The sequence below is a fragment of the Thamnophis sirtalis genome, unplaced genomic scaffold, assembly GCF_051295495.1.
Source record: "Thamnophis sirtalis isolate CommonGarterSnake01/CBP01778 unplaced genomic scaffold, rThaSir2_p1.2 scaffold_11, whole genome shotgun sequence".
In the NCBI taxonomy this organism is placed as follows: domain Eukaryota; kingdom Metazoa; phylum Chordata; class Lepidosauria; order Squamata; family Natricidae; genus Thamnophis; species Thamnophis sirtalis.
This window is the reverse complement of record NW_028261391.1, coordinates 62223127-62247977: the sequence shown is the minus strand read 5'-3', so window position 1 is coordinate 62247977 and position 24851 is coordinate 62223127. Positions and strand designations below refer to the sequence as shown.

At 38.1% G+C, this 24851-nt stretch overlaps 1 protein-coding gene across 6 annotated transcripts in view; it reads right to left on the bottom strand.

The window, feature by feature from the left end:
* PLEKHA1 (pleckstrin homology domain containing A1) overlaps positions 1-22699 on the bottom strand; it is a 52047-nt gene extending 29348 nt beyond the window's left edge. The window contains exons 1-5 of one of the 6 annotated variants that reach the window (XM_087725928.1): positions 22491-22699; positions 8325-8485; positions 6983-7039; positions 2219-2264; positions 1546-1643 (exon numbers count right to left, since the gene is read on the bottom strand). In XM_087725928.1, coding sequence (XP_087582054.1) covers positions 1546-1643; positions 2219-2264; positions 6983-7039; positions 8325-8465 — 342 coding nt within the window. In that variant the 5' untranslated portion in view covers positions 8466-8485; positions 22491-22699. Of the gene's footprint in view, positions 1-1545; positions 1644-2218; positions 2265-6982; positions 7040-8324; positions 8486-22245; positions 22266-22490 lie in introns of those variants that run through there. The other 5 variants (XM_087725926.1, XM_087725929.1, XM_087725927.1 and 2 more) reach the window with 5 other exon arrangements.
* Between the last annotated feature and the right edge of the window lie 2152 nt (positions 22700-24851).

Here is a 24851-nt window from a genome sequence, read left to right as displayed (position 1 = left end):
ATCGCCCCCAACAATCCGGGTCCTCATTTTACCCACCTCGGAAGGATGGAAGGCTGAGTCAACCTTGAGCCGGTGAGATTTGAACAGCCGAACTGCTGAGCTGCAGTCAGCTGAAGTAGCCTGCAGTGCTGCACTTTAACCACTGCGCCACCTCGGCTCATATGATATCAAGATATTTTTTAAAAAATCTGAAGATTCCTTTGTAGCAACAAGCATGATAAGCATACCTTCTCTTCCAAGTTAAAGAACTTCCAATCAAAACTATTTTCACCTGATTGATAAAATGTTTTCCTTTCTAAAATGCTGAGCATTGACATCTAACATCGATTGACTTTGTCATAGGAGCTGTGGTGGCGCAGTGGTTAGAATGCAGCATTGCATTCTGCCAACTGCCAGCAGTTCAATTCTCACCGGCTCAAGGTTGACTCAGCCTGCCATCGAGCTCAATAAAATGAGGACCCAGATTGTCGGGGGCAATATACTGAATCTGTAAACTGCTTAGAGAGGGCTGTAAAGCACTGTGCAGTATATAAGTCTAAGTGCTAATTATCAAGAAGTTTGTAGGTAACGTATGCTTTCATATAGCTTTGATTTGCAGGTCCACATGATAAGAGAAGTATAGAATCTGATGTACCATTTACGTGACTTACTGAGATCTTAGCATGGTAACTAATACATAAAAGAGTTCATAAAATTCCTAACCTGGGATCTCAACATGGTATCTTAATGAAGTCTTCTTCCTTACTACTAGAACTCTTGTCCTACTCTGCTCCAAAGAGCCGAGATGGCACAGTGGAAGAGCCGAGGTGGCGCAGTGGTTAGAGTGCAGCACTGTAGGCTGCTTCAGCTGACTGCAGTTCTGCAGTTCGGCTGTTCAAATCTCACCGGCTCAGGGTTGACTCAGCCTTCCATCCTTCCGAGGTGGGTAAAATGAGGACCCGGATTGTTGTTGGGGGCAATATGCTGACTCTGTAAACCGCTTAGAGAGGGCTGAAAGCCCTATAAAGCGGTATATAAGTCTAACTGCTATTGCTATTGCTTTTTAATTGTGCTATTTTTTTCAATCTAATGGAATGTCAACAAGCTAACTCCATCCAGCAGGATAACTCTCCCAAAACAAAACAGGATGAGACTAAATTTCAGAATACTTTTCATTCCTCCATTCCTAAACCCTCCCCCTGGTAGGTCATGAAATTCAGGACTGAGTTATTAATGGAACAGAAAACAGAAAAAAATTCTAAAAGCCAACCTTTGTTTGTAAATATATACCACTGCTCAGAAAAAAGTAAATTTAATAATGAGTATTTTGAGAGCGGTACAGCTTTTTGCAAAAGGGCAAGTTCCCATAGCAGCCTTTTTTTTTTTGAGTGCCCATGACATGCCCTCAAAATATCAAGTGCGCCCTCCTGCCCCAGAGTGGTTGGAAACACCTATTTTAATATGCCAAAATAATATAAACTTGAAATACTGATGAAAGTTCTTATAGTTGCCCCATTATAATGAGACCCTATGCAGAATAACCTAGAATTCAAAATGATCACTTACTGTGATTTTGGTAGCTTTGTTCAGGACATTCACCCATTCAACTAAATCTTGCTGATCATTGGCTTGTAAAAAGTATTTCCTCATTCCTGCATTCATAACTGTTGGAGAAAAAAATTATATAGACAGATAAAAATTTTAACATGCTTGTGTGAAAAGTAAAGACATTTTCACTTTGTTTGTTTAGACAAAGATTCAAATGTCGAGAACCATAATTCATGAAGATATTTTCTTTAGATTTTCTTTAACCTCCCCCTGATGTCCGATATTCTAATGCACATTAAAATAATTACCAAGTTGTACTTTAAAACTAGTTTTTAAAAAAAAGTCAAGAAAATTAATCCAAAAGAGAAAGTCAAAAATATGCTATAACAAGCAGAATTCAAAATCAAAACTTGCAAGGCAAAAAGATTGTTGTTATTTCTTATACATATATATGCATTGGCAACTGCCATTCTTTTATTAGCGGATCAGCAGAATCATCCTTTTCAATATTTGATCTATAAAATACTGGATTTTTATTTATTTATTTTTTTTAAAAAATGTTCTCTTTATATTAGGAAAAAAAACAGAATAACCTGGTATTCAAAAACATCAATGTTTTAAAATGAAAAAGATTATTTCCATTTGAAAAATTATTTATGGTGCATAATTTAAAGCCTTTTTAAAAACTTACCAAAGCAGAATTCTGCCTTTGGCCTCAGTTTAGTTGCATCACTTACCTAACAAAGTGAAAACACTGGCATTATATTGTGTAGCATGTATAAATACTATATATTTCAATATAGGTTTATTGATGTAGATAAATAATGCACACTGCTGTTCATGTGATCTATGAAATGAAGCAGTGAACTGATGCAAGAAAAGCATTTTTTTATCTTTGTTTTATATGTTCCCTCACATTCTACCACTAATCCGTACTTTCTGAAAAGTTAACCATGTGTATGAGTTGGGCAGCCATATAAATTTGTTGAATAACCCTCTATAAAGTGTTAGGTTTACAGACAGCAAGTTACCCTGTATGCACATACATTTCATATTGAAAATATATCATGTTCAACTTTCTTCTATGTACCTAATGTAATCTCTGAGTTCCTGGGGCTGCCCCTGAAAAGTGTTCGGAGACTACAATTAGTCCAGAATGCAGCCGCACGAGCGATACTGGCTCCCTATCGGTCTCCGAGCACGCTTCAAGGTGCTGGTTATTACCTTTAAAGCCCTACATGGCCTAAGACCCGGATATCTACGAGACCATCTTCTGCCGCATACCTCCCTGAGACCAATAAGATAGCACAGGATGGGCCTTCTCCAGGTGCCATCAGCTGGACAATGCCGGCTGGCGACGCCTCGGAGTAGGGCCTTCTCTGTTGCCGCTCCGGCCCTATGGAATGAGCTACCCTTAGAGATCCGGACCCTACCCACTCTCATGGCCTTTCGGAAAGTTATTAAAACCTAGTTATTCCGGCAGGCCTGGGGCTGTTGACCTCTGGATTGAGGTCCAGCCCCGCTTAGATTGGATGCGTGTTGTGTCTTTTTAAATTTGTCTTGTTTTATCTGGTTTTAATCTTTCTTGATTCTGTTTCTGTAAACCGCCCGGAGTCCTCCGGGATTGGGCGGCCTATAAATTTAATAAACAGTTAAACAGTTAAACAGTTGAACTGTAATTCACAGCATTCCTTGCACTTGGTCATACTACCTGGGACTATTGAGAGTTATCGTTTAGCTGTGTCCAGGATTCTTCATCCCTATCCCTAGCTATTCAGAGCCCTGAGGAAAAAATGATTGTGAATAAAGTACTCTATAATAAAAGCACGTCTCTCACTCTTTCTCTAAACTTGCACAGAGCAATAGTTTGTTTTTTAAATTTCCAGGAGCTCATTCATTAAATCCAGAAGTATTATTGCTCTCTCATGTCATTTTTCCAATTGTTACTTGCATTTGTGATCTTATATTTCCTCTTTGAGATGGAAAGAGAATAAATAACATAATACTCTTATTTGTTTAAAAGATTTGTATGGCCACTCATCTCAAAACATAACTTGCTTTATCTTCTGAATTTCTTTAGCAACATATTTCCTTTTTTCTTCTGAAGTAAAAATTTGTACCAATTTATTTATTTATTTATTAGACTTATATACCGCTTCATAGGGCTTTCAGCCCTCTCTAAGCAGTTTACATTTTTTTTTAGCAAATTGAGTCAGCAACTTGCCCCCACAGTCCGGGTCCTCATTTCACCCACCTCGGAAGGATGGAAGGCTGAGTCAACCTTGAGCCGGTGAGATTTGAACCGCTGAACTGCAGATCACAGTCAGCTAAAGTGGCCTGCAGTCCTGCACCCTAACCACTGCACCACCTCGGCTCCTAATTCCACCCCACCTTATCTATTTTACATATTTCATACTTAGCCACTCATTGCTATTTATCATATCCTTTTAATAAAAAATCAAGTTTTCTGGAAATACTCATACATTCTTGTAATGGATACATTTTATCACAAAATTGTTCAGTTACATAGAGGAATGAATACCTTAATTTAACTTCTTGATAAAACTGGAGCTAAACAGAAACTATTGCCATTAAAATAAGCAAAGGATATTTTATTATCTGAAGTTACTATAGAAGCTTTATTCATCATGGATAAATAAAATAACTTGAAATACAAATTACTAAATAATACCAGAAAAATTATATAGTCAATTAACCTGGAGCACATCTTACCTTACACAAAAAATATGATATGAGTGGCCAATAAAATCAGCCATGTTTATTTTTAATATCGTATTTCATGGTAGAAAAATGACAGTTCAAACATATTATATATGTATTGTTGTATTAGAAGCCCTTATTATCTCTCTTAGTTCTGAATTTTCACCGAATCCATTTCACTCAAAATGAATTTTAAAAAACTGAAATGGCTTTCAACTCTTTCAAACTATGGTGGTTTTGAAATGTTGATCAGTAACACTGCTATAGAACCTTGAAAAATCTAAAGCAATGAGAAGTCAAATTGCATTAAAAAAATAAAATCTTGCCCACTGATTTTGAGAAACTCTAAAATATCTGTAAGTGGTTTATACCTTTATTTGAAACCGTTTAGGTGCTCAGTTCAATTTTTATTTGTTTATAATTTAAATTTCCAGGAACACCTACTCATTATAACTCTGGGTAGTTTACAAAAATTAAATATAGATACCATATATCAAAACCATTGATAACAATAAACTGGGGAGAACAAAAATGTGGTTAGCTATTTATACAGTATAAATGGAATCCACAGAAGATGTGTACAATACTTCTTTCAAGTATAACATGTGGGGATAGAGACAGGTCTTTAAGGGTTGGGATTAAAAGGATCAATGAATCTCAAAATCAACATAACTTGATAACCTACAAGGCACAATTAAACCTGGCATTCTGAAAATTTGAATGCATATCCGTTATACAATTGTTTTACACATTCAAAATAATAACTGTAACTATAGTAGATGCAGATGTTTAAAAATCCTTCCAACGGAATTAATGCTACTTTTTTCTCTCTAAGAGTACTATAAACTTGTTAACAAGGCTCTAAAACACAGGGGTCAAACTCACCACGTCACGTTGTTGTCACGTGACATTTCACAATGTTTTTGTCCTTCGCGGAGCTGGGGTGGGCGTGGTCTGTGCATGATGCATCCAGCCTGCGGGTTGCCAGTTTGACACCCCTGCTCTAAAACATGATTGCCATATTAGGCCTATAATACAATTCTGCAACTACTTCGACCCTTTTATTTTATTAGGGTGTGACTGGTGTCTCCTTTCAATAAGTGTAGGCTATTTGACCACCTGAATTTGAAGACAGGGGACTCTTACAAAACATGGAGAGTCTATTAAAATAGCCACATTTTGAAATGCTCCCAGCTAACAATCTCCATGGTGAGAAATGTGGTGGAGAGATAGGGTCAAGACAAGATCTGTCGAAAGAGTAAAAATCTTTGATCAAACTTCCCCCAAACTAGTCAGATATGTAAAAACAAAAGCTACAGATTATTGCAAACAACCTACTGAAAAATGCAGTGCTCCAAAACAGGAAAACTGTATCAGAAAGTTTTCGTAAGGGTAACTTCACTACAAAAGGCATTGTGAAAATATGGAGAAGTGTGAAATGTTTGCAGTAAAAGAAGACTGCAAGGCCTGAAGAAAAGGACACCTTGCCAATTATAAAGCACAACAATGATCTATTATGCTTTGGAACTACACAGAAGCCAGTGACATAGGAAATGTTGTGTAAGCATAAGGAAGGATGGATTAATATGAAAACCATCAAATCCTAGAACAGTGATGGTGAACCTATGGCACGCGTGCCACAGGTGGCACGAGGAGCCATCTGTCAGGGCACGTAAGGCGCGCTGGCCAGCTGAGTTCACTCTTTTTTAAAGCCATTTTTCACCCTCCCCAGGCTTCAGAGGCTTTATAGGAGCCTGGGGAGGACGAAAAGAGCTCCCCCCCCCCCCGGAAGCCCTCTGGAGGCTTCGTGAGCTTCCATGAAGCCTCCGGAGAGCAAAAAACCAGCCCTATGGGCAAATCAGAAGTATAGGAACGGACTTCCGGTGTGCTCGGAGGGTCGTTTTGACTGCTCCGGAGGCTTCAGGGAAGCCTCCTGAAGGTCCCTGAAGCCTCCGGAGGGCGTCCGGGGGGGGGGGTAGGGGAGGCTGTTTTCACCCTCGCCAGGGGCCTATAAAGCCTCTGGAGCCTGGGGAGGGCAAAAAAAGCATGCAAAAAAATGGGGGTCGTGCCGTAGTGCGCGCATACGCACTGGGGGGGTTGTGCATTGCATTATGGGTGTGGCACGCCCGCACACAACCCCCCTGTACTTCCCCCATTTATGGCATGGGAGCCAAAAAAGGTTCGCCATTGCTGTCCTAGAACAATGTCTCTGTCTCAGTGAAGAAATTTCAACAGTAAATGAGCTTCCAGGAAATCAGTGATCTGAAATACACCATCAAATTCACAAAATAAGGAAAGGGAAAGTAGTACCTAAGGGAAAGTACTTAAAGGAAAATAACATAAAAATGTTGAGATGATTTTCAGTCCCAGACTGTGCTTTATTTTGAATCTGTAAACAAACACACATAAATAGCAAGCACATTTTCAGATTTACAAAAAGATATTGTTTTTGTATCATGTACAGACTGAGTGTCTAAGCTTTCATTCACTTAGGAATTCCCTGAAATACAATTCAACAGATTGTGCCAAAACTTTTACATACACTTGTAAATATGTTGACCTAAACACATTTTTTAATAATAGAGTTGGAAGGGACCTTGGAGGCCTTCTAGTCCAACACCTTGCTTGAGTTGGAGACCTTATACCATTTCAGATAACATAAAATATAGATGTGAAGGGGTTTTTTATGCATTATGAATTTGGAAATTCAATAATCTGAGAAGCATTCACATACCTTTGAAATGTAGGTAAGCTTAATGGATCCAACTGGTGGAGATCCGGAGGGAAGGTTCTATAGTTCAGAATACAGGATAGTAGTGTAAAAGAAATACACACACACACAATAACCCTTATCATTTCAACCCAAATATTTCAAAATTGTAAAATACAGGTAATTCTTGATTTAAAGCGAGAACTGGAACTGGATTACTGGTGGAAATCATTATGGTCATAGTGGCCCACAAGTGACCTGACCCAATTTCATATTCTTTGAAGTGTCATTAGGCAAATCCAGATTCATTAAGTGAATGCCACAGTTGTACATGCAAACTCATTCTTCCAGGTTTCTTCTTCTTCTGAACGGATCTTTTTTATGGCAAAAATAGCAATAGCAATAGCAGTTAGACTTATATACTGCTTCATAGGGCTTTCAGCCCTCTCTAAGCGGTTTACAGAGTCAGCATATTGCCCCCAACAACAATCCGGGTCCTCATTTTACCCACCTCGGAAGGATGGAAGGCTGAGTCAACCTTGAGCCGGTGAGATTTGAACCGCCGAACTGCAGATAGCAGTCAGCTGAAGTGGCCTGCAGTACTGCACTCTAACCACTGCGCCACCTCAGCTCTCTATCACAAAGACTAACCTATTGCCAACTGCCAAAATGTGGTCATGTGACTTTTGGGAGGAGTGTTAGAGTTGTGGCATGACATTTTACATTGGCCAAACGTGCTTTCTGGGTCCATGGTAATTTTGAACAATCATTAAGTGATCAGTCATAAGTCGAGGACTATTTGTAAGGTTCTAACAAGCTTTGTTCAAGGCAACTGTATTACTGCAGATTATCCTAAATTGCAAAATTCTGCAATTATTTATTTTCTCAAGTAGCAACTAAAACTGGAATATACTCTTAATGTTACATTTCTCTAAATAACACTCAACTGTCAACTTTAGCCCATAATGAAATAATAAGCACCATTATCCCATTTATACACTTGCTAGGTTATTCATTTATTTCCATAACATAAAAGTAGATTCAGCAAGGAGTGATGTTTCAGATTGCAGCTTTTATTATTCCTGGATATCTAGGTTGATGAAAATTTAAGCTGCCTATCCACAGTATAAAGATATACAAGTTTTAAATGATTGTCAGCTGAATTATAAAAATAAATGGTCACTTTGCTACACTTCTAAAATAATATTTAACGCAATAAAAATATTAAATGGTAGCAATTAGTATTTTCAAAACCTCCAGAACCTTTCAGAAACTTACAAATTATACATTCATAAATATAACAATATTTATCTAATAAATATTGTTAAAATAAAATTTATTTTATCAAAATAAAAAAGTTGTTTACCTGTGGATTATCCATATACCATACCAAATTATCTTCTTTTGTATCCAGTATGAAATATCTCCGCAGAAATTTACCACTGTTTTCATTTTCTTCAATATCTAAAAAACCACAAATACGATTTTGACGATCCACATAAGGCATTTCTGAACCTGAACATTACACTGCAAAACAGAAAGATTGCTTTATTGTAAGTATGTGAATTGAAAATGCTATATTTTTAGTTTCGTTTAATAAACTCAACTTTTCAGTTTAACTGCAGGAAATGTATTACTTGCATAAACCAGCAAACATGTTATGTGCATAAAATACGATTTAACAAATAACTGCATTTAGCAGGTTTTTAGACGTATGTCATTGACCTGTAAGAAAAATATGTATATATACCCAATGTTGTAGGTCAAAACGTTATTTTTCTAGTAGCATTGAAATTATAGCATTATATTAATAGCAGTTAGATAGCAATAGCAGTTAGACTTATACACCGCTTCATAGGGCTTTCAGCCCTCTCTAAGCGGTTTACAGAGTCAGCATATTGCCCCCAACAATCCAGGTCCTCATTTTACCCACCTCGGAAGGATGGAAGGCTGAGTCAACCTTGAGCCAGTGAGATTTGAACAGCCGAACTGCAGAACTGCAGTCAGCTGAAGTAGCCTGCAGTGCTGCACTCTAACCACTGCGCCACCTTGGCTCAAATAAGTTGACTCAAATATTAAAACCATTCTCAAATAATTAAAATTGCTTAATTCTATCAACAAAGTCATGTAGCAATTAGATACATTACTGTTTCCCTATTTGGTTAATTAAAAATATTTAGACTTTTAAAACTTAGAGCAAAAAGGAAATAGCGTATAGGTTGGAAAAAGAGATACTACCAATTTATAAAAACCCAATGCTTGCATTCTGTGTTGTTCTGCTTTGACTGCAACACTAGCAACTATGAAATAAACACAATATTGCTTCAAAATCAACAAGAACTGAAACCAGTAGCATACTGTGGTAGAACATTCATATATCCAAAAATCTATAGATCTACCCAAGTAGAGAATTTACTGCAGGGTTGATATGTAAACAATTCACACAGTAGTTATATGAATTGAAATCCTTTTAACTATATACAAAACTTAAGCCATTGGCTCCTCTGATAAATTGTGTAAAATGCTGATGAGATGCCAGAAACGTTTTCTCCAGATGTTTATATATAATACTCATACTGAATATCAGAGGCAAAATACATGCAATAGCAAATACTTTGTCAAGATACTAATTTTAGTACAGATTTTAGAAGAACATGCTTTACAAAGGAATAATACATGCTTCAGAGCTACTCCTGATAATTTTTAGTGTGTGTGTGTATATATGTACAAGTGTAGGTGTTTGTACGTATGTGTGTGTGTGTGTGTGAGAGAGAGAGAGAGAGAGAGATAGGATGGATGGATGGATGGATGGATGGATGGACAGATATCTATATCTAAATATTGATATAGTTCTATCACATCAGAATTTTGCTTTTAACACAGAGCTATCAATAATATTTAACTTTACAGAAAAATAGTTTACTATCACATATATATCCACACCCACCATGTTCAACTCATTCACAAGGATGAATTTTCTATGCTGGCAGAATTATTACTTCAGCTGAGAATTTATTTAAAAAAATACCAAAATTTCTGAAAATGTCTTAAGCATTGCTAAAAGCAGAGAATGTACAAAACTGTTTGGTGGTTAATTCAGAGTCAAAAGATAAAACATTTCTTGCATGCTGTGAATTTTGACAGAGAAGTAAACATTGTAGGTAGGGGGAAAAGATTACATGAATTCCAGAAAGAATGGAAAAGGTCTGATGCTTTTGAACTTAAATGACATTATGTTCTTAGTTGTCAGATTATTTTTCCAAGTATCTCAAGAATGCAAGAAGAACTCCAGTCATTCATTGTTTATAATGATCAGACGTAGATATCCTAATAACTAGTATAAGACCAAGTCTCATATTTCTAAGGAAGCACTCTAGCATTGTTCGTAAAGAATAACAATTTTATTCAGATTATAACATGTTCTTACTATCCACAAGAGAGTATAGAAGCAAAAAAGAATAACTCAAATTGCAAAGTGAATTTTAGCCCAGCGGTCCCCAACTTTTTTGGGTCCACCATTTGCATCAGTGGCAGCGGTGGCTCCAGGGAAGGGGATCGTTGCACGTGCACAACCTAATTCTGTGCATGTGCAAAAAAAGCTTCGTGCACTCATCCGCCCCTTGTGCAGTTCCATTCCCAATAGGGGTGGTTGGGAACCCCTCTTTTAGCCCATAAAAATCCATTCTTATCTTTGTTAAATTATAAAATAACTTGCATTCATTCAATAAGCTTAGTCATCACAACATACCATGATCAACAAATAAGAAGCAAAATCCCGTTTGAATATAAACTTAAATGTCCAATGGCATAGCAATAGCAATAGCAGTTAGACTTATATACCGCTTCATAGGGCTTTCAGCCCTCTCTAAGCAGTTTACAGAGTCAGCATATCGCCCCCACAGTCTGGGTCCTCATTTCACCCACCTCGGAAGGATGGAAGGCTGAGTCAACCTTGAGCCGGTAAGATTCGAACTGTCGAACTGCAGATAGCAGTCAGCTGAAGTGGCCTGCAGTACTGCACTCTAACCACTGCGCCACCTCAGCCTGATTTCAAGGGACTATGAACTTAAAATGCAAAGGCAGCCTACAAATTATTTTTGGATCATGAGCAAGGTACTTCATGGAGATAACAAATAGCAGGAAACAAAGAATGAAACTTTGCATAATTCCCTCATTTAAATGCCGCGGGGCCAAAAATACTGGTCTCAAATCTCTTTTCCGGTAATGGTCCTGCAGCTAGAAATGGATGCATTGTACAACTGTTCCTTCAATGCCCAATACATTGACTTACTCCAATATCTCATGATCAGCATTATCAAATGCTATAGAGAGATCTGAAAGGATCATTCTGTCATTCATTGCTTATAATACAATGTAGAGCTTTCACATCTCTCTCCCAATAGAGGGCCCTAAGCAGGACAATCAGGAGTAGTTTCCTAGCTCTATTCAAAGTTAGGTCTACAGTGTGGTCTACAAAGCTAGGTCTAGAGTCTAAAATTACTTTATTTTATTCAAGTAAGCTCATACTAAGTGACATTCACCTTCTCCAGGACTTTGTCCAGCAAAGGGATATTTACAACTGACAGTTGTTCAAAACTTCCCTTTTTCAAAGCAGTGGAGATCACTCTCTCAATTAAAAGAGTCAAGGTGGCGCAGTGGTTAGGGTGCAGTACTGCAGGCCACTTCAGCTGACTGTTATCTGAAGTTCGGCGGTTCTAATCTCACCGGCTCAAGGTTGACTCAGCCTTCCATCCTTCCGAGGTGGGTAAAATGAGGACCCAGACTGTGGGGGCGATATGCTGACTCTGTAAACCACTTAGAGAGGGCTGAAAGCCCTATGAAGCGGTATATAAGTCTAACTGCTATTGCTATTGCTAAAAGGCCCTGCGAAATGTTTTCAGTTAAACTTTCCCTGCTACAGCTGGACAGGCATGCTAGCAAGAGCCTAAAATGTGATCATTGGCAATATTCGTTGCGCCTACAATTTTCTGGACAGTCCTATTGTGCCAGTAATCATAAAATCCTGAGATGGCTTTGAATTAACAGCAACAGCACTGACATTGAAATCAAGACAATTGTCCTGGGACAATTCAAGCTCAGCCCAGAGACAAACTCTTCAACTAAGAATTTGCAAAAGCTTCAATATTCATATAATTGCTTTTATTTGTGTTTGGTTGTAAGAGTATTTGAGAGTATTAAATTAATTACAGAGGATGTAACCGTAACTGTAGAATGGCAACTTTTCATTCTTGCCATTCTACATGCTTTACATATTCAAGAGAATTCTGTGTCCCATCTGAAACAGAAGCCCTTTCGAGAAGTGGATTTATCAACTCTTGTTTCCCACATATAAAATATTATTAATTTATATTCTACTTTTATTTTGTCCAACCAAAGGCAGGATACATAATATTTATTAAGTATAGTTGGCCCACATGTGCAAAGAGAGGAAGTGAGAGAAGGTTGTTGGATAATTATTGAAGATAAGTTTTATCCATTCCACCAACTCCAATATTTATTAGTAATTATTTTCTACATTGATTTAAATGCCAATTCTTATTATTTTTGTTTATAAATTGTAATGTTTAAATGTTGCAAAAGAACCTGACAGAAGGTTCTTGACAGGAAAAGATAAATCTGTAATAAATAAACTAAGTAAAAAAATAAATAAAAATGAGGAGAGAGAACAGGCTTAGTTAGTAGTCTAAAACTCAAGAAAAAAATACAATAGAAGTTAGAAAATGATAAAATATTATTTATTTTAAGGTAGCTTGAAGGGTTTGACAATTGTAAAGCATTTTGTAATGCAGATTTTCCAAAAATAATTTTAAAAATATTACGCTGCTATTTCTTTTATGCCATTTTATTATAAAATTTTATGAAACTTATTTTTATTTATTTTGCAAGTAAGAGCAGTACCATATATTTATGGTTACACATTTTACAATGCATTTTATTTGTACCTTGCTTTTATTATTTTTACAAATAACTCAAGGCAGCAAACAAATATAACATACATTCCTCTTTCTATTTTCCTTACAACAATAACCCTGTGAGTTGACCTGGCCTGAAAGAGAGAAACTCGCCCAAAGTCACCCAGCTGGTTTTCATGGCTAAGGCGGGACCTGAACTCATGATCTTCCGCTTTCTATTCTGGTACTTTGACCAGCAGACCAAAGTGGTTTATGCTATAATGGGAAAAATGCATTTCTAATATTTTATTGAACTATAAAACTCAGTTGAACAGTAGACTTTAATAACAAAAAAATTACCATATTTTTCAGAGTATAAGATGCACCTTTTTCCCTCAAAAAAGAGGCTGACAATCTGGGTGCATCTTATACAATGAATACAGCATTTTTCCCTTGCGAAGCACACCCCCTTCACCAAACTGGCTGTGCAGAGCCTGTAGAAGGCGTTCAGAGAGCTCCTGGGGGCTGGGGAGGGCAGAAATGAGTGAAATATACAGTTTTTTGCTCAATCCCCCCCCCCCGGCAGGAGTACTCTATAATCCTCCTAAAGGCTATGCATGCAGTTTTTTTTGACAAAAAACAGGTCCGTTTTTGCAAAAAATGGGCCATTTTTGGGAGGTTTGCAAAGTGCAAAAAACTTTTTTTTTAAATTTGCCTCTTCAAAACCTTGCTGCGTCTTATACTCTGGTGCGTCTTATACTCTGAAAAATATGGTATTTTGGTTTAGAGATAATCTTTGGATATTTTACTCAATATACTCATACTGAATAGAATTCAATATTGAGTATGAGAAAGAGACAATATAATAACTGTTGAAAAGCTAGTATTATCACTTGTTCAGAGTGTTTTGTGTTTTTATTGTCTTGTCAGTAGAATTAGATATCTAGGGAATATAGATCAAGATTTATTAACTAAAGTAGTTTTGAAATTATTAAGATACCAAAAGACTATTATTTCCTGCTATAGTTGGCTGGAGAACTATATTGTGCTAGAAATTCTATGTTGAAACAAGTTACAACATTTCACCACTATGCTTTGGAGTTGTAGACAGAAACTGTATATTTAAGACCAAATTGATATTAAAAGGAACAGTGTTTAAAAACTTAAGAGCTGACAAATACTTCACATACTCCAGATTTTCTAAGATAAAACAAGCACAGACATATTTTCAACCATTAGATTCTATTGCTTTTTTTTGATACTCTTCCTTTGCAAACTATGTCACATTTTTGTGTAGATGGATTCCAGAGCTGCTTCACCTGCTGCAAACAAAAAGAATTTTAATCTGAAAAAATGAAACAAATCTATGAAGAAGAGTCCAGATAGCGGACTTCATTTACGCATATTTGTGTGCAAGCCAAACAAATCAGTTTTTGACTCCTGGCTATATCATATATTGTTGCTATCTGATATCTGCTGCTTAGCAATTTACTGAAATTCTAACAGCCCAAATATAATAGCAAAGGATTCAACATATCAATAGTTAGACTTATATACCGCTTCATAGGGCTTTCAGCCCTCTCTAAGCGGTTTACAGAGTCAGCATATTGCCCCCAACAACAATCTGGGTCCTCATTTTACCCACCTCGGAAGGATGGAAGGCTGAGTCAACCTTGAGCCTGGTGGGATTTGAACAGCCGAACTGCTGAACTGCAGTCAGCTGAAGTAGCCTGCAGTGCTGCATTTAACCACTGCGCCACCTTGGCTCTTGTGCAACAGTGAACAACAGTGTTCTGCATATTAGTCAAACTGAGAATAGAAATAGGGGTAAAGATAGAACAGGACACAGAACGCAAGGAAGAATATTCTTTGTTGTGCCTTTTTAATGATGATTCTAATGTTAGGTGTCCATTTCAAATCCTGGGAGATTATATAACCCACAAACTTGAAAAATTCTACTGTTGATACCATGTTGTCTAATATAGTAAGAGGTGGTAGAATAGGAGAAACCCTCCTAAAATCCATTCTCGTCTCTATAGTTTTACGCACGTTCAGCTTCAGATTGTTCTGGCTGCACCAAAGATCCAGTTGTTCAATCTCCTGTCTATATGCAGAATAATTAGCATCTTAAATGATACCAATGCCTGTTCTATCATCTGAAAAAATTCACTATTTTAACAGAGGGATCCATACTTTAACAAATGGATGTATGTTTGGACAATTCACATGACCTAGATTTTTTTCTTTTTAGTGTTATGTTGATGCTTTGTGTTCAAGAACAAAATACAGATTTTTATTTTGACTGGTATCTGACATCCTACCAATATTTTTTCCCCTATTAATGCTCATACGTGGACAGTGTTTTGCCAAGTTTACACTTATACCTACCTACTACAAGATCATTTGGAGACATTTAATGTTTGTGTTTTTCATATGTGATGTTTTCCTGGAAGTTTATTCAGTATTTTTTAACACTGAAAGGAAGTAGCTATATCAGGCCAAAAATCAAGAAAGACACTTGGCAATTCTTCCCAGCTTGAGGTTTTCTTTTTAATTGTTTCACACCTGCTGACAAAATCTTGCCAGACAGAGGACTTCTACTATCTGTATCTACAATATACTCTGTAAACTATTAGGGAGAGGCTTCGTTCGTTCACCTTCGTTCTTGTACGGATAATATCTGGACTGGGTTGCCTTTAACTCCTCTGGATTGCACATCCCCTCTTTACAATTTACAAAGTCACATTCTACAGGAAAGAAATATTACAGGGTATTTGTTGGAATAGAACCAGGAATACTTATGTAAGTGAATACGTTGTGGGGAAAGGTTTCTGCAAATTAAAAGTCGTGAGTGTGCGTATGTGTATTACTAGATACAGGTAGTCCTCGATCTACAACAGTTCCTTCAGTAACCATTCAAAGTTACAATGGCACTGGAAAAAAAAGATCTATTACTATTTTTCAAACTTACAGCCTTTGTAGCATCCCTATAAGCATGTGATCAAAATTCAGATGGCTGGCAACTGGTTCTGACTGTTACTGTGTCCCCCAAGTCACGTGATCACATTTTGCAACCTTTTGAAAGGCAAAATCAATGGGGAAGATAGATTCACTTAACTTATCAGTTGCAATGATCCACTTAATAATTGACAGTCGTAAAACAGGGCACAACTCACTTAACAAATGTCTCATTTAACAACGTAAATTTAGGGCTCAGTTGTGGCAGTAAATTGGGGACTCCCTGTATTATTGTAAAGACTTATGTATAATTTAGACAACCCAGCCACTGAACTGGATATTTGAGAATATAAAAAAAAACAGTGGAATGCTAATATAAATATTCCTTCAAGTCGTTGTTTAGCTTCTGTGGTTTTAGCCTGCAGATCTGATATTTCTCATACAGTATTCTCCCATCACTTCCCCCCAAAAAAGTTACTGTGCATTTGGACATAGGGTAAATTTCTAAGCAATTGCCAATATTATGATCTCACTGAAATATGAGCAGAATCAATGTTTTAGATTTATATCCATGTTTAATGATCTCTAGGCAAAACTTAGCACACCAGTAGTATTAGTAAGTGTCAAATAAGCAGTTTTCATTTTTTTAGGGTGAAGGAAAATGCTCTGGTTAAAATGATAGTGGCACTTAATGTTTCCTGTGTTTTATGGAAGCATTTAGCTATTTTTTCATTTCTATCTACCTTTCAATCTTAATCAAATTTCTTTATATATATATTTATCCATCCTAATATGGTGCTTTCCACATAGTTCTTTCCAGATGTTTTACTACAATTGCCAAAATTCAATCCTAACACATCTGGTGATCAGCATATTGATGCTGTTTTAAGACCCACATTATAGTAGCCCGATTCTTTTTTCAATTAGTCTGCTTCATTTCAGAAGTTAGCCAAAATTTAGGGATGTTATGTTTTAATATTAGGACAAGCAAAAAAAATTCTCTGGGCATTATGCTGGAATTTTTTTTCTGTTAAATACTCCAAATTGTATTAACTAGTTTGAATCATATAATCTTACTAGGAAAAGTGTTCTGGTTTCCTAGTCCATTGTCAATGCTTGACTACTTCTAACCTCCCATAAAGTAATTTATATTATTTTTCCATTCAGCAAAGATTTTCAGTTTATAAACAGCTTTCAACAAATAAGCCACCATTAAGACATAACAGAAAATTTAAAACACATAAGCAAACAAAGCAGAATAAATTAAAAAGAATATATATTCCAGAAATTCACACGTAACTTCATTTAAATTCATAACATTTTAAACCCAGATATTAACCAGATATGCTATAGGCCTTGTTTATTTCCCAGAACTATGCAATATATTAAACATCCAAATATAAATATCTATTCTTTACATGAAAAAAATCATGTATTTCTTATATTGCATTCTGTAAAATTGGAGACCTACATACCACTGTCATTGTATTTTCTTTAAGAAAATGCACCTACCATATTTTTCAGAGATTAAGACGCACCTTTTTCCCACAAAAAAGAGGGTGAAAATCTGGGTGTGTCTTATAAACTGAATACAGCATTTTTAGCCTCCTGAAACCCTTCCCCCTTTGCAAAAATGGCTGTGCATACCCTTGAGGAGGCTTCCAGGGTGCCCCTGGGGGCTGGGGAGGCAAGAATGAGCGAAAAATGGGCCTGTTTTTGCTCATTTTGCCCTTCCCCGGCCCTTAGAAGCACCCTATAAGCCTCCTAAAGGCTATGCATGCCCTTTTTTTTTGACGAAAAATGGACCGTTTTGGTGAGATCTGCAGAGTGCAAAAACATTTTTTTAAAAAATTTGCCTCTTCAAAATCTCGGTGCATCTTATACTCCAGTGCGTCTTACACTCTGAAAAATATGGTATTTTTAAAGATACATCACTAATTTCATTTCTTATTTTAAAGAAATTGGCAAACATTACGGTACATTGTGATTCAAATTTCAAAATTCAAGTTGCCTTAGGATCATCTTTAATTATACATATCATTTCTTTAAAATAATCTCCCTCTCGTGTGTGTGTGTGTGTGTGTGTGTGTGTGTGTATAATAGCATCACTTTAACACATAACTATCCCATTTTCACTGGAGACAGCAATCAATATTGCAGTTTATTTTATTTTTTTCGATTTATGCAGTACAAAACAGATGTTCATTCATTAATATAATAAAATATAATAAAATAAAAGTTTGAGTTCCTTTATGATGTAACGTGAAAACGGAAAAGGAGTTAAGCTATAACTACAGGTAATCCCTGAGTTACAAGCATTCCCTTAGCGAACATTTGAAGTTACACGATAAGCGCCCCCTAGTGTTTACGAACAAGTCCTGAAACTACTAATCTTGCAGCACCACAGTAGTTGTTCGCCCTTATGAACAAACGCAGAGACTCTGCAACATTCATCGTGGAGGGGCGCATGCGGCGGAGGCTGGAGAGGAGACTGCTTGCTAGATCTTCACAAGGTAATTGGCCCGACATGGCAGGTTGGGTGAGTGGAGGAAGCAATTGTGGGGCGCATGATGTATTTCAGTGAGTGGGAGAGGCCTTGGGTGGTGTTAGGTAGATGGCCTGTTCTAACACTAGGTCCCCATGGCCTTCCCCACCCTGAGATGCCTCATGTGCACTTAACAAGCCTTGCATTTGATTAGCGAATGCATGGGCGAAAGGAGAGAGTGATCACATTCAAGGTACAAGATTCACTCCCACGAATCCTCGGGTTACGGATGGAATGGGCAGGCTCCATTGCATTCGTAACTCGAGGACCACCTGTATTATCCTAAATAACTATCATTCAAAATTGTGCAACGGCATTTTTAGGAAACTTTTTGTGTATAGTTATTGTTTTTATACTATATAAAACATGCATGTTTATTAGAAGCCTAATTATTTTGTAAATATAGTAATAGCTAAAATAGCAGGAAATAATTTGGTTTCAGGAAGTACTTAATCAAGAATTCGGGAATCTAATAATCTCTTCTTACACAAGCATTTGTAGGGAGTAGTCAAGCTTCTTCCCTGAAAGGCAGATAGAACTTAATTTTACTCATAGCAGGGACAGAGTCACTATCTTGTCACTGAATTAATGACATGTAGGCTTAATTGTAACACTTCTCAATTAGTGCTAAAAGTTAAAATACTATCTTTGGATATGCTTGCTTTTAAAAAAGCAAACCATGTAAAGAAAAAGTTGCATTCAATTTAGCAATTCTATTTAAAATGTATAAAAATCAGTTTTTATATTAGTAAATGTACTTAGCACATGCATAAAGCTGAGCCACATCGTATTTTATAGTCTACAATTGCTGTTTTAAAACATCGTTGATTTTTATTATACATGCTTCAAAATAGGGTATTATCACAACATCTTGAGTCCATTTTTTTTTTTTGCAAAAATAGCTACTGATTTTAAAAGCCATCTGTGAATACCACCCAGGGCCATTTCAATATGCGATGGGCAGCATATAAATTTAATAAATAAATATGGCCCTAACTTTAAAAAGACTTGTGTAATCATGATCTGAACAATAACAAATATTTTTTTCAATACATTTCTCTTGAAAGTGTAGAAAAAATGTTTTCTTTCAACCAGCCTTTTGATTTTATGAGATTGTATTTGTTAATCAAATTCATATAACCATCCATCTCTCCCCACCCCAAAGTGAACTCTGGGCAGTGCATATTTGCATGTCACATGGAATTACTCAACACAATACAACAATATTGAAATTCGCAGCTGTTTAGAAAAAAAAATATTTCTCATTTTGTACAGAATTACCTACACCAAAACACTGCATTTTTTTAAAAAGTTTCAGAAGTGTCGAAGTATTAGATTACACTCTATAAGTATCAATAGTAGGAATAGCAACATTACTAACTGGGTCAAAAAAATACACAGACACAGAGGAAATAATGTAACAAAAAATCCACCAACAGTAGGCTTTTTCAGCCATTAAAAAATGTACTCAAATCCAATGCGCCCTTTATTAGCTGTTTTAAGATTTCAGTTGGCTAGGAGAGCCAAAATGCACAACTTCTGAAAACAGAGTTGCAAGCATTCATGCCCCCACCCATCCTTTATAGGAACAAAAGCATACAACCACAACTGAAAATCACCCTTACAATTCAAGTCGGATAAGATCGGAGTCTCTTACCAGGTCACACTAAACATTTTTTTAAAAAAAACACTTAAGTTAACAAGAATGACTCCTCTACACAATCAGCCCTTTTGGCCACTAAGCAAGCTACACCATCTTCAAATATTTTGCAGTTTAATTACACCATATAACTGCAACATTTCCCTCCTAGGATAAAAAAAAGCCACCAAGAACCCCAGTCAAATAATAATAATAATAATAATATATAGGCGTTCGTGCCAGAGGAAAACCAGGCATGATATGTGACCAAGCTAAGCCAAGCTTATTAAACAGGTAACTCTTCACACCCATTATTTCCCCCCACTCATTCTTTAGTATAGCCTTTATTGTCATTGTATAAAATAAATGCAACGAAATTGCATTTATGATTCCTCTCTCAACAGCTTGCCTTTTCCCAACACCCACCCACCCAACTGGGGGCAATGGGCTTATCCACCAGACCCTGCACCTGAATTCCCAAGGCACCCTGCTTCCCTAACTTTGGTGCTTCTCAACTCCTGCTCCTCCTCCTCCTCCTCAGAACAGAATAGAGCTGAAAGGGGCCTTGGAGGTCTTCTAGTCCAGCCCCTTGCTCAATGGGTGCAGAAGAAAGGGGGGGGCTGTCTATGGGAATTCTCAGTTCTCAAGATTCTTAAGGCACCAGAGCTGAAGACATTTCTTGGATGATGAGAAGTGAAACGTCTTCAGAGGAAAACCAGAAAGTCCAGTTGCCTCTCGAAGGGTGGGGGAAAAATAACACTTTTAGGACCAGAAAGGGGTTGCTGGCTTGATGGACTCAAAACGACCTGCAAAAAGCCCAAGCACTTTCTTTCCTTCTGAGGCCAGCCAAAGGCTTCCCAATAACAACAACAACAACAACAACAATAATTTTATTATAAAAATAAGATCACAATCATAGACATCGCAATACCAGGTGACAGCAGGGTCGCCGAGAAGGAACATGAAAAAATCGCAAAATACCAGGACTTAAAAATCAAAATTCAACGACTATGGGACAAACCAGCAGTGGTAATTCCAGTGGCAATTGGCACACTGGGTGCTATTCCTAAAGCACTGGAATTACATTTAAAACACTTAAAAATTGACAAAATCACCATCAGTCAAATGCAAAAAGCCGCACTGCTTGGATCTGCACGCATATTACGAAAATACGTTACGACATCCTAGGCCCCTGGGTGGGGCCCAACTAGTAACCAATGCCAAATCCGGCGAAACAACTGGCCGCTGCGATACAATTGTATAATAATAATGATGATGATGGGGCCTGACCAGTAACCAATGCTAAATCCGGCGAAACAACTGGCCGCTGTGATACAATTGTATAATAGTAATCATCATCATCATCATCATCATCCTAGGCCCCTGGTGGGGCCAACTAGTCATCAATGCCAAATCTCGCAAAACAACTGGCTGCTGTGATACAATTCTGTTGTTGCGAATAATAATTAATAATAATAATAATAATAATAATAATAATAAATGGCCGCTGTGATACAATTGTATAATAATAATAATAATAATAATGATGATGATGATGATGAAGGGCCAAATGATGATGCCAAATCCGGCGAAACAACTGGCTGCTGTGATACAATTGTATAATAGTAATTATTATTATTATTATTATTATTATTATAGTAGTAATAGTAATAATAATCATCATCATCATCATCATCATCATCATCATCATCATCCTAGGCCCCCGGGTGGGGCCCAACTAGTAATCAATGCCAAATCCAGCGAAACAACTGGCTGCTGTGATACAATTCTGTTGTTGCGAATAATAATAATAATATTAATAATAATAATAACCGGCCGCTGTGATACAATTGTATAATAATAATAATAATAACAACTGGCCTCTGTGATACAATTGTAGTATAATAATAATAATAATAATAAAATAATAATAATAATAATAATAAAATAAAAATGAAGACGAGAAAGCTCTCTCCTGCTATTTCTGCTCAGGACCGGGCGTTCAGCAGCAGCAGCAGCCTCAGCATGCTGCCCCTGAACATGGAGGCTCCATCCTGGCTGTTGGGGGGTCCCCTCCCCCAATCTTAAGGTTTATTCGATTTATATGCCGCCTTTCTCCCAAGGACTCAGGGCGGCGTACAACATTAAGAGAAACACATAATACAAAAGTTTTTTTAAAACATTAAATAGAATATCCCCAACAAACCCAGTAAGATTCCTCTCCAAAGCCGACCTTTCTCCATCCATGAGGAGGCAAAAGCCTCCACGGGAACCGAACTCATGAGAGAAAAAGGCCGAGGAGAATGGCACGGACGGCGTGGAAGAAAAAGCAGCTCTCGCCCCTCAGGTGGAGCCTCCGGAGCCCCCCGAGAGTTGAAGCGGCTTCCCAACCCCCCTCAACATCGGGCTCTTTCCGCATCCCTCTCCCAGCCCGGCTTCGGCTCTTCTTCTTCCCCAGCACTCCCACCCAGGCGTTACCTTCGCCCGTTTCTTTCCCCCCGGCAAAGCCCCTCTCCGCCTCCACTGGAGCGGCGCGATCCTCCGCGGGGCGCAGCAAATGGGCGGGAAGAGCCGCTTCGGCCCAGCTGGTCCTGGTTGCCGCGAAGCCTCCGGCGCAAGCAGAGCCGCCGCCGCCGCTGCTTCGCTCCGTCCTCGGCGCCGTCCCGCCCTCTTTTCCCTCACAGCCGCTTCGGCTTCGCTCTTTCCTCCCCCTCAAAAAAAAAACTTTATGACATCGCTAAGCTACAGGAACGGCCTCCCTCGCAGCAGTGCGCCTGCGCCAAGCTCGGGGACGCGGGCGAACAAGATGGGGTTTAAGGCGCCAGGACTACAAATCCCATAAAGGCGCTAGGCGAGAAAAGGGATAGGAAAAGTAAGCCGGGCTTCCCGAGAAGCATCGTGGGGTATGTAGTTCTAGAACGGACTCTCTGCGTCGCGCCATTCCTTTGACGCGTTGCATGCTGGGATTTGTATGCTCCATTTCGCAGCCTCCGGATTTGAAGTTGCAATAGTTAGTTAGGCTTATATAGTTAGGCTTATATACCGCTTCATAGGGCATTCAGCCCTCTCTAAGCGGTTTACAGAGTCAGCATATTGCCCCCAACAACAATCCGGGTCTTCATTTTACCCACCTCGGAAGGATGGAAGGCTGAGTCAACCTTGAGCCTGGTGGGATTTGAACAGCCAAACTGCTGAACTGCAGTGCTGCATTTTAACCACTGCGCCACCTTGGACTTGCTATCTGTTCTCTACCTTCCCTGTACTTAGCAGGGGGAAAAAATCCTTCTGATGTTAGGAAAGACACAGAGGCCGCTACTGGCATGGTCCTTTTTGTGTATGAAACCCTAAAGAAATCGTGCATAAAACGTGATTCCTTGCAATAAACATTATTGGGATGTTGGCTATTTCAATCATCGGCAAAAGGAAGGAAGGAAAGTTTTTAAAACAGCATCTCACGTCTTCCACCCACCCCAAATTTAGTGCTAACTATAGCATTTAAATCATGCTCAGTAAAGGCCAGCAATAGAGTAGGCGGGGAGTGGACAGGGAATTTCTAGAGAAGATACTGTATGTGGGGAGCTGAGGATTGTACAGTTGCCTTATTTAAAATAACTTAACATTGAAGGGGAGGAATATAGTGTAGCTGATAGGAAAGGAAGTATTTGCTTCTGTTGAGCAGATTGTTCCTGGTTGTTGTTGATTTTTAAATCATTAAAAAAAAAAACACAACGCATCATATTAGAATCGTGTGTGTACTTCCTGGCAAGCCTAATGCAAATAAAGACAAAAGTGCACTAATTAAAAAAAAAGGATGGGTGATGAACTTTTACAATAAACCTTTATTGTATAAACACATCCAATATTTATGCTAAAATAATATTCATGATAAAGCCAAGAAATAATTTATTTTTAGATGAAGAATGTTTTGTGTCTCTAGGTTAATCTTTTTTGCTTTATTATTGTGGGAAGTTATCATCCAGCCCTCTCCCAGAAAAAAAAATGAAATATCCTAGGAAATATTGAAAAGGCAGAATATTTCTCTGGATGTGAAAAGAAAGAAACCTGCTTTAAAAGACATAATAGTTGCCTGTAGCTTCCTGCCCATCCACACTTTGTCAATAGGCCATTCAGAAGGCCAGGCTAGCCCACTTTACATAATAAAGACTTCCCCACTGCAGCTGTAGGGGGAAGGGATATTACTCAACTCTCCACATGACATCTGAGAACTCATACCTGTATTCAAAACAGGCTAGGGAGTAGCCCCTTGCATGGCACATGGGAGTCTGACAACCAATCAGAATACATTTCTTACACAGGAACAGGAAACAGAGAGGTGGGACTGAACAGGGTATAAAAAGCCTAGCAAGCCCCTCCCTCAGCCCTTCTCTTCTTCTCCACCAACATTGAAGCATGTGATCACCTTTTCTGTTCAGGGCTCAAGCCATGTGGCCCTGTCCAACAATAAACCATCTTTCCAAGCAGCCTCCATGTCTCCAGTGTCTTTTTCCCCACTTGGAGCCGAACCCAGAAGGACATTTCTTTCAACATTATAATTAAAGTTTTTGTGTTAAATATGCAGGATCCAATGGTGGTTTCCTACCAGTTCGGAATGGTTCAGCCGAACAGGTAATGGTTTGGCGGCCTGGGACGCTGGAACCGGCAGCAACTCAAGCCTGCCACGCCCCCGAACCAGTTTTCCGGGCGCCGCCGTAGGCACCACCATCTTGTTTTTCAGTTCTGTGCATGCGCAGAACAATTTTAATTGCACTGTGCATGTGCACGCACCGCACATGCATGCACGCGCAACGTGCAAATGAGCAAACCAGCAGTAGTGCCTGC